This window comes from Mus pahari, chromosome 12, assembly GCF_900095145.1.
Source record: "Mus pahari chromosome 12, PAHARI_EIJ_v1.1, whole genome shotgun sequence".
Taxonomy (NCBI): domain Eukaryota; kingdom Metazoa; phylum Chordata; class Mammalia; order Rodentia; family Muridae; genus Mus; species Mus pahari.
This window is the reverse complement of record NC_034601.1, coordinates 70,448,792-70,459,326: the sequence shown is the minus strand read 5'-3', so window position 1 is coordinate 70,459,326 and position 10,535 is coordinate 70,448,792. Positions and strand designations below refer to the sequence as shown.

Sequence of the window (10,535 nt, the reverse complement as noted above, 5' to 3'; positions counted from 1 at the left end):
CAAGGTTCCTGTCTCTCAGAAGACTCTAGCTTCTGTCAGGTTGACATAAAACTAGCCGCCACAGACATCCATTTATGGAAGGACATGTTGAGTGCATTAAGTTCTTTACTTTAAAAGTGGGACCCTGTAAACAATCATTGGTTACTGAAGGTGAGCAAAATATGAAATCAGGAACATGGAAGGAATATGTTAGTAGAGTGAATCTGTGTGTGTTGAACTTTACTGAAGAATAGGGATTATTTTTTAACACACAAACAGAAGACAGTTTCAGGAAATATTTACATATCTCTTCTTGTTTTTGTTTTTATTTGTTTTGGGGGGGTTGGTGGGGGGAGGTTCTGTCATGGAGTTTAGGAAAAAAAAAAAAAGACCTATTTTTCCCAAACCTGTTACCAGTGACAATTATATATAAACAAAACTCTGCTATGGTCTCTTAGGAAATGGCTTGCTTCCTGACTGAAGTGAAATGTGTGGCTTACACTCAGGCCTTTCCCACACCTTCCGTTTCTATTCTTTTTCCTGGAGGAAAGTATGGTGCCTAACTGGAGATGAAGCAGAGCAGGCAGTCTTGACGATGATGGCTGTGAGTGCTTGGCTCTGCTGAGCTTGCTCAGAGGCACAGAGAAGCCCTTACACAACTCAGGTACTGTTAATTTGGGGTTTTGATCTGTCCATGTACATCAAATGATTTGGAGCTATTCGAAACACCAATTCACAGTAATGTCTATGTTAGATCAAGCCTAATTGTAAAGATAGCCTTTGTTTATAATACAGTTTTTCACACTTCAGTGAGTCACTAATTTGAGGGGTTCATTAGGTTTATTATGTTTGTGCACACACACACACACACACACACACACACACACACACACACATGGCCACAGTGTGTTGCAGAGGTCAAAGGATAACTTTGATCCTTGCTATCCACCCTGTCTCTTGTTCACTCTCACCGCATATAGCAGAATAGCTGATTCATGAGCTTCCAGGAATTTTCCTGTGTTTGCCTCCCATCTTGCCATAGAATGATTACAGGCATGCGTTCCCAAGCCTGGCTTTTATGTGGGTTCCAAGAATTCAAACACATTTGAGTTGCAAGGTCTTTACCCAGAGAGCTATCTTCCCAGCCCAGAGCTAGTTTTGAAAGGACGACATGTACAGACAACCATTCAAGTCCCTCCGAGCCTGCCTCTTGAATTATGGAGGACTGAAGAACAACCCTTTTGGAGGGACTGGCTTTTCTTCTCCCTATACTGTCAGGGAGGGAGGTGAGACAGTGTGGTTACTCAGGGATTTTTGTAGTGTTGTTCCGGATCCTACCTCAGAATGGAAGGAGATTACCACCAGCCCGGATATTCCCAATCAATTTTTAATACTTAAAACAGAAGACGACTATTAAATAAATAAATGAGATTGTTTAATGAAAAACAATAAGCTGGAAATCAGCTTGTACCTGTGTAGTGGCTATTCCTGGTTGTCAACTTGACTATATTTGAAATGAACTACAATCCAGAATTGGAAGGCTCACCAGTGAACCTAATCTGGAGGCTGGGAGATAGAAGTTTCTGATCTGGATCTTGGTATGGAGATCTTGAGACACAGTGGTGATTGAATCCAGAAGATTAAGACAGGGAGATCTCCNAGTCCAAGGTCATCTGGGATTAAAGGTGTGGTGGCACACACCTTTAATCTGGGCTACACCTTCTGCTGGGGACCATATAAGGACATTGGAAGAAGGGATTCTGGCTCTCGCTCTTTCGCCTTCTTGCTATGTGGGACTCAGCAACTGCTAGATCCTTGGACTTCCATTCACAGCTACTACTGAACCATTGTTGGGAATTGGACTGCAGACTGTAAGTCATCAATAAATTCCTTTACTATATAGAGGCTATCTGTAAGTTCTGTGACTCTAGAGAACCCTGACTAATACAACCTGTCTAACTGCTAAATGGATTAAAGTATTCCTGTTAGGAGAAAGGCAGAAAGCCCTCATGAGTTTCTAGAGGGGGTTGCCATCTGCATTTGTCTCAGAAAACTCTTTGAAGAATACACTGAGAAACTAGAGGAAAGATCTGCAGACATAATAACCAAGGATTCCAGCCAGGATGAAATAAGGGTTACTAGAATAGCTTGTAAAAGAAAACTGGCCACAGTATATAAAATACCTATTTTTAAAGGCTGGAATGCAGATCATACAGCATGGGTTGGTTTTTTTTAAGGAAGGCAAATGGGATGAGGCACAAAAACACCCCTGGTTCTATGCCTAAATGTTTTTTCAGACTGCATGAGGAAAGGGCACACTGCAGTAAGGAGGAAAAGTGTGAGGAGGAAGAAGAAGAAGGAGAGGAGGAGGAGGAGGTTGTGGTGGTGGTGGCGGCTGGAATGTGTAATACACAGTGTTAGAAAGGGAGATCTATACATAAACAGTATTTCAATTTTTTGTTCATTTGTTTAAGTCTTTGACTGAAGGTGAAACTGAGCATGTGTAGGGTGAGACCCCAAGAGTCATGGGGAAAATGATCCAATGGAGAAAGACTAACTATGACAGACTACAAGGCAAACATCTACTAGAACTCACAGGAACTTGAGTTGTTTGAGTTTTACTCGATTAGAGTGTAGAGTCTTCCTCGAGCATCATGACGTATAATAGAGGCCCTGGAAAGCCGTTGTCTAAAGACGGGACAAAGGAACAACTATACGCACACACAGGCTGAGTTTAAAAACACGCTTGGAGAGAATCACGCAGGATGCCGCTAAAATAACTTCAAAACAAACTCCAAACTTTTCTAAAACTTTATATATCCACTGTATCAGCTTCCTAAAACTGGCATAACAAATTAAGGCACGTTTAATGGCCTAAGGCCATATCCATTTATTACCTCATGGAGGGCTAGGAACGGTTTCAATAACAATTTCTCCCACTGGCTCATAGATTTGAACGCTTGGCTACCGGGGAGCAGCACTATTTGGAAGGATTTGGAGGCGTGGCCTTGTTGGAGGAAGTGTGTCACTGGAGGTGGGCTTTGAGGTTTTCCAAAAGCTAGAAATCTCAGCTACTGCTCCATTGCCTGGAGGCCGCCATGATCCCTGCCATTTGGATAATGAACTAAACCTTAGAAACTGCAAGCCAGCCCCAGTTAAATCTTTTCTTTTATAAGAGTTGCTGTGGTCTTGGTGTCTCTTCTCAGCTAGAACATTAATGGAGACAGAGGGTAAAAAAAAATCCAGTAAAATATATTTCAGTTGAATGCTCTGCTTTGGGTCCACTGTGCTAAAATTAGGATGTCCGTAGGATGCTGAAATGAAGCCCAAGTTTTCCAGGTTGTTGGCTAAACGTAGTTCCTCACAGAAGGCCTGAGACCCTATACGTGCTCTTTCCTGGGGATGGTGACTTATATCTCTGGGATTCTCCCAGTTGGTTTGGCATAATCTGACATCAAAGATTCCTGCTTTTAATGGCTTATTTGATTAGAGTCACTTACTACTGCGCCTTACTGTACCGAAGTCTCCAAATACAGTATTTTCCCATTAGTATCTCTCAAATAAACTTAAGGGTCGATTGAATTCTCTAAACATTTCCTTCCAAATGACTAGATCTTCCTTCTCCTCACTCCTTTGAATATACTCACGGATGTGGAGCTGGCCTGTTTTCCTTTGCCTGTAGAGCTTCTTTGTCGTTTCTTGCAGTGTGGTAGCAATTTCCTTCAGCTCCTCTTTCTGTGGAGACGTCTTTATTTTCAGAGCTACATTGTATAAACAGAATTTTAGGAGTCCAGCTCTGTATCCACCTCTGAAAGCCTTTATTCCAGATTTTCCGGGTTTGTATGATTTCTAATGAGAAAAATGTCGCAGTTTCTCAACTCCTTCCCTTTAACTGCATCTCTTTTCTCGGTCTACTTGATGGGTTTTCTCTTTTCCTTGTTATTTTTCTTTTGATTATGCATTGGTTAGGGATATTTTGTCTAGCTTCAGGTTTGTTGAGCTTCTTAGATATGGCTGATACTTTTCATCAACTCTAGTTTGTTCCCCCCACCCCCTGGTACTGCAGTCATACATGTGTGTTAGGTTGGGTGCTGACATATCTCAGATCGCTAGCGCTCTGAGTTTTGTTCCTCTGTGTCTCCTCTCTGCATTCCTTTTCTTTCTGAACATGGATCTTTTCTTCTGCAGGGTCTGATCAGCTTTGAAACCTGCCCAGTGACGGTTTCCTTTCAAAGATATTCTTTGCAACAACAGAAACTCGCCCCCCTAAACCGTCCCCTTTCATTTTCAAATAAAACTAGTTGTATTTGTGATTTTTGTACCACAGTAACAAAAGCACCAGACCGAAACAACTTGGTCTCAGGACTTCAGAAGGATTTCAGTTCATCCCACTGCAGGGAAGGCACAGGAGGTGGTGCAGCTCTTGGAAGCTGATGTGAACTAGATGGCAGTGGGTGTGTACATATGGGGAGAGTAGGAAACAGAGGGCAGCCAGTACTAAAGACCAGGCTAATAATTTTTAAAGACATGCTCCAACTAATCCATTTCTACTAGCTGGGTTCTGCCTCAGGAAGTTTTCGTGGTCCCTAAAACAGTACCAACCTCAAAGACACATAAGCCCTCAGATCATGAACCTATGGGGAGTGTGTCTTAAAGATTAAAGCCATAGGGGGTATCAATTCACTCTAAGAGTATATTAACGACTCTCAATATATAAAGTTGCATAAGCACTGTGGGAAAAAAATTGGCGATTTCCTTTTTAAATGTATTGGTTTACTGGTATGGTACTTACATAACTCACAGGGATTTGATCTTCACATTCACACATACCCTGACACAAAATAAGCAAATGTTCACCATATCATCTAGCAATTCACCCTAGTTATTTACCCAAGAGAATAGATAGACAGATAACATAGATCCATGATTTTTTGAAAGCTTATGAGTTATCAGTTATGAAAACTGATGAATTATGATGTAACTCATCAGTGCCTCAAAAAAAAGCAGTCGGTGTTCATGTTGACGAAATGAAGTACAAGAGTCAGTACCACTTACTTCATGTGGCATTGCTACAAATGCAGGATTTCCGGTCCTATCCCCAAATTCCCTAAATATGTACCTACATCCGAAACTGACACTCAGATCTGTGGACCCGCAATGACTCCAAGGTGTGGGTAAAGAGCTTTCTATGGAAGTGTGAGGACCAGAGTTCAGTTGCCCAGAACTCAGGTGGAATGGCTACTCTTGGTTGTTAACTTGACTCTATCTGGAATGAACTCCAATCTAGAATTGGAGGGCTCACCTGTGATCCTGAGCATGAGGCTGGAAGAACAGATGCTTCTGACCTGGATCTTGGCATGGAGATCTTGAGGCACAGCGGCCATGAAAAACTTAGACCCAGCCAAGGTAGTACTGGCCTTTAATCCCAGGAGACTAAGGCAAGGATATCTCTGAGTTCAAGGTCATCCTGGGACAAAACAAGTCCCAGGTCCAGGCGTGGTGGCCACACCTTAATCTGGGCCACGCCTTCTGCTGGAGACCTACATAAGGACTTTGGAAGAAGGAAGATTTGCTCTTCTTCGCCTGCTTGCACTTACTTGCCAGCACATCTGTTGGAACCTACACCTACAGAAGACCAGTTGAAACAACCAGCCTCTCGGGACTGAGCAACTACTAGATTCCTGGACTACAGACTGTAAGTCATCACCATAAATTCCCTTGCTATAGAGAGACATTCCATAAGTTCTGTGACTCTAGAGAACCCTGACTAACACACCAGGTGAAGTCAATCTTAACACATTTACTGCAACATGGGAGCTGGAGACTGGGAGATGAGAAACCCACTAGACTACACACCTATGAACAGCAACGAGACCCTTTCTCAAACAAGATTTAAAAAAAAAAAAAATGAGGACAGACATCTGAAGTTGTCCTCTGAGCTCCACACATGCCAGGGTATGATCATGCACACATCATACATACCACATATACAAACATACACATACAAATATAAACTTTGTAAAAATCACTTTTATAAAATAGATGAGTAGAATCCAAATGCAAGATATTTAGCACACCCCAAATTTTACTATGCATAGGGGCCTGGGACCTTTAAAATATTTATTAGTAGTATTAATGGGGGGGGGGGACATGTCATGGTGACTGGGACACTCGGAGGGACAGCTTTGTGGAATCGGTAGTCTCGTTCCACTGGGAATGGAGGTCAGGTTTGCCATAGCAAATACTTTCCCCTCTGAGGCACCTCAGGTCCATGGGATCTGGAGATCTTGTTCAGAACAAGGTATTGATTTAGGGATCCTGCATCTATAATAACGCCACATGTGGTCTTTGAGTCATCCACCACACTTTAGTAGCATGGGCACTGATGACTTTTCTGAGCTGTTGATTAGTGGCTTTACCTCCGCAGCCTTGAGTTCAAGCTCCATTTTTTGTTTCTAAGAAACTGCGATAAAGGGTTAGTCACCACTGAGTTTCCTGTTTCTCTTCTATGTGCTGTTGAGAAAGACTATCACAGCAAACAAACTGAAAGTATTGCGTAGACTTGTGGCCTAGGCAAGGCTCAAGGAGTCAAGCAGATGATGAAAGTAAATTTACATACTTAAAAAAAAAGGTTAGGAAAAGGGTAGACTTAAAAACAAGAGGCGGAGCCTCGGGAATGTAATCCGTGGATGTGCATAGGAGGTACCACATCGTGGGGAGGGGCGCCTCATCAAGACATAATCCGAAGAAAAAGATGCTCTGCTTCTAGGATTATACCTAAATCGGGATATCTGAATTATCAACTTTTATCTCATTCAGGAAGTCAACCAACATGAGACAGGAGTTCAGGAATAGTACTTGGTTCAGGCTTCTGGTTTCGAAGCAATCCACTCCCCACGCGTGTGTGTGCCTTTCCCCTCCTCCACCCTTCAGCATTAGCCGTGGGCCTTTTCCTGCAACCCGCGTGTGGCTGGAGTTTTCAGGGGCTGCAGGGAGGCGGGCCGGACGGGTCCATGTGCGCCACGCGGAGGGGCGCGAGATGCTCGCCGCGGAGGCGCAGGGGCGGAGTGGGGTGCGCACGGGAGCGCAGAGCGGGCGCGAGCGGGCGGAGGGCTGCTGCACTCCCCGCGGTAGGGTGGCCACGTGGGGACCCGGGGCTGTGGGCTGGCCCCGCCGCCCTCCCCGTGGGCGGCTCGGGGTAGCGTAGGCGGCCGGGGCGGGGCGGAGCGCGCTGCCGTCTGCGCTGCTGCGGCGGCGGAAACAATAGTGCGGATCGGATCGTGGCGCGCGGACGGTGGCCCGCGGAGCCGGACGGTAGAGATCCTTCTCTGAGCCGCTCTGGTACGCAGGACCGGTGCCGGGACGGACGGACGGACAGACGAGACGGATCCCACGCCGTGCCGGACGCCCACGATCCTCGAGAGGCGCCCCCGGGACCCTCCGGTCCGTGGCTGCGGAGTCTCCGACGTGAGCCGATCCTTCCCGGGTGTCCCCGTCCCCACGTGCGTCTTGCCGCGGCGGAGCCGGGTAACCGAGTTAGCGGGACGCTTCCAGGCGCTCGCCCAGAAGTTGGCAAAGCCGCGTCCCAGCGGCTCTTTTTGGCCACCGCGACCGACCCGAAGTTGGTTAACAGGCCCGGTGTCTGCCGGCGGGACCGGGCGGCGGGTGTCTCCTGTTGGCCGGCCCTTTTCTATCCCTTTGCTTTTTTGCAGTAAAACTGTGATACTGTAACTCCAAGCATGGTGATGCTTGCCTGATGGGGCTGTTTGCAAACGCCTCCTTTTTCTTTTTCTTTTTTTTTTTTTTGGTCGGTTACCGCAGGCCATAAGCAAGTTTTTGCCGTTGTGTAACTTGCCCTTTTCTCTTTCCTCATAGGGGCACTATGAACGAAGAGGAGCAGTTTGTAAACATTGACTTGAATGATGACAACATTTGCAGTGTTTGTAAACTGGGAACAGACAAAGACACACTCTCCTTCTGCCACATTTGCTTCGAGCTAAATCTCGAGGGTAAGGAAGGATTCTGCGGTTTTAACTGCGTGTCGCGTACTACTTTGTACAACTTACGCTGAGATGCTTGAAGGTAACACTGAAATTGCTTGAAAGCCTAGAGATTGTGCTAAGTGAGGATCTGCTAAGGGTTTCTGGAAATGAAGCCAGAGTTAACAATAGTTATGAGTCGAGGGAAATGTTTGTCTTTATAACAGTGTTAAGCTCTTTTACCTAATATGAAATGAAGTGCAGGTATTGTCAGATAAACATTAGATATTTAGCACATGTCTCTCTTGTATTAAGGATCAACACGACCACCGTTTACATGGACAGATGTAATTTTATTCCTTTCCGCCAAACTTAGTCTCTATTTTTCCCATCATGTGGTGAATTTTAATTAACTTTTCATTTTTCTAAGTTGTTTATATAAGATTTTAAATAACTTCCTTTAATATTAGTAATCTTTAAAAAAAACAAAAGGGCTTTTGAATTTTCTCGATGCCAGTATCATTGTGAGAATGTGTAAAAGAAATGCTTGAGAAATTAAACCTTTTGCTGAAGGTTGTGTTGGGTACACAGATATCTGGGTCCTAGATGTTTCCAGGAAATGTGGGATGTAACCTTACTATTTGCGTTGTCACCGTGAAACCCCAAGTCTTTTTCTATGAGTCACACTGAAGAGGAATCTTAAAATTTCCCCCAAAATAAAAATTTGCTTATGACTTGAATTTTGAAGCTCTAATATGTCCGTGGAGAAAGACCTTACTAGATACTAGATACTTTGAAATACCTAGATGCTTAAGAGCTTGGTTTCAAAACATTTCATTTTGTCTTTAAAGCTTTTCATGACCTTTTTTTTTTTTTCCTGTTAAGAGGGACAAAGTATCCTTATTGCTAAGCACACTCGTGTACTGAGATCATAGACTTTGCCATTCCTGTTAGGACTTGTTACTCAGAATTGTTGTAGCTTCCAAATGTGTGTGTCCTGGAGCATCATGGGGTTTCTGTGGGCTAGGTAGTGTGCTTGTTACTTTGGCTTTAGTAAATGTAGTGATGACAGCTAGTTTTAGAAATGACGGTGTGTGTGTGTGTGTGTGTAGTTTATATTTATGCTATCTGTACCCCAGTGAGAGGGCACACTTCTGCTCTTTGGAAACACAGTTTTTCCCTGTGTGTTCTCACCCCTCCTGGAAGTTTACATTTTAGAAGGGCAGAGACATCAGACATGACCAGCTTGCAGCCTCCAGTGTTGTCTGGGAGAGACTGAGGTCTGGCGGGCGGGTGGGCCGCTCCAGGTTGCTGGAGTGGCGTCAGCAAGCTGTTGTACTGTGCCAGGCAAATGTTTGCTGGGAGCACATCTGTGCCAAGCCTGGCCCTAAGCGCCTTACTGGATTATCTTCATTCAAAATAGCTCTGGGATGCCTGCTGTGATTACTCGTTTGAATGGGACGGGATGGAACCTGGGAGACCTAAGAAGTGCACTTTGAAGGCACATCGCCAGTGATTGATAGTCCTGGGCTTCGAAGCTCGGCCATCCAGTTCCTGTGGATGTGACCTCAATCCCACCGATCTACTGTCAATAGGTAGTTAACTGTGGGATAGATGCTGGAAATCCTTCCTCCTGGATCCTAATTGGTTTTTGGTTCAGCCAGCTTTCCCTAATCGGTAATTCCTGATAAGTAAGTCATCATGCCATATAAAATGTTACTGCAGTGACCTCAGTTTTCATAATTGCTTTCTGGCCCTTCTGAAGACGCCTTTTAACTAACTGTGAGCATGTTAGCTCTTGATGTGTAAACATGACCCCGGTCCTGTGTATTTGAAATAATAGTTGTCTATTAGTCTAAAAGACAAAGAAAAAAACAAAACAAAACAAAACAAAAACGGTTCTCAATCCGGATTAGAACTGATTCATCCCTCTGTGTGTGTTAAAGGTGGCATTCAAAAGCCGGAGTGTCAGTTCCTTGTGCTCACAAATGTATTTCCAGTGTTACTGCACTGATGAGCTATTATAAGCATTTGTTTGGTTTAATATTGTCCTACTGCTGTGAGATCGAGAAAGATTTCCACCAGTGTCAGCTTTTATCTCAGTTCCTACCCAGGTCTTGTTTTTTTAAAAAAAAAAAAATCAGTGGAGGGTTGGCAAGATAGCAGGGTGCAGGGAAAGACACTCCATGCCCAGCCTCAGGAGCTGAGTTTTAATTCCTGGATTTCACAGGGTGGAAGGAGAGAACCAGGTCCCTCACGTCGTCCGTCCTCTGACCTCCGTGTGTGAGTTGCGGCACACACCACACACCCCACACACACATTTCACGAGTTTTTAAAACCAGTGGGAAAAAGTGAAGATGGGGTGTATTCTTCACCTTTGTTGGTGACTTGAGTTATTATAGTTTCCGTTCTATAAGTGGGATGTAAGAGGGATCTTTGAACAGGACATCTACAGGTTTAGTATAATTTTTGTCTGGATGGTGGTGATGATGCTGTTAACTAAGAGTCTTTGAAATTTCTCTCAACTATTTCTCTCTCTCTCTCTCTCTCTCTCTCTCTCTCTCTCTCTCTCTCTCT

At 44.4% G+C, this 10,535-nt stretch overlaps 1 protein-coding gene across 5 annotated transcripts in view; it reads left to right on the top strand.

Moving 5' to 3' along the window:
* The first annotated feature begins 7,241 nt into the window (after positions 1–7,241).
* Positions 7,242–10,535, top strand: part of C12H21orf91 (chromosome 12 C21orf91 homolog) — a 28,676-nt gene continuing 25,382 nt past the window's right edge. Inside the window, exons 1-2 of one of the 5 annotated variants that reach the window (XM_029544214.1) lie at positions 7,242–7,422; positions 7,855–7,988. In XM_029544214.1, coding sequence (XP_029400074.1) covers positions 7,862–7,988 — 127 coding nt within the window. In that variant the 5' untranslated portion in view covers positions 7,242–7,422; positions 7,855–7,861. Of the gene's footprint in view, positions 7,507–7,854; positions 8,062–10,535 lie in introns of those variants that run through there. The other 4 variants (XM_021209786.2, XM_029544213.1, XM_021209785.2 and 1 more) reach the window with 4 other exon arrangements.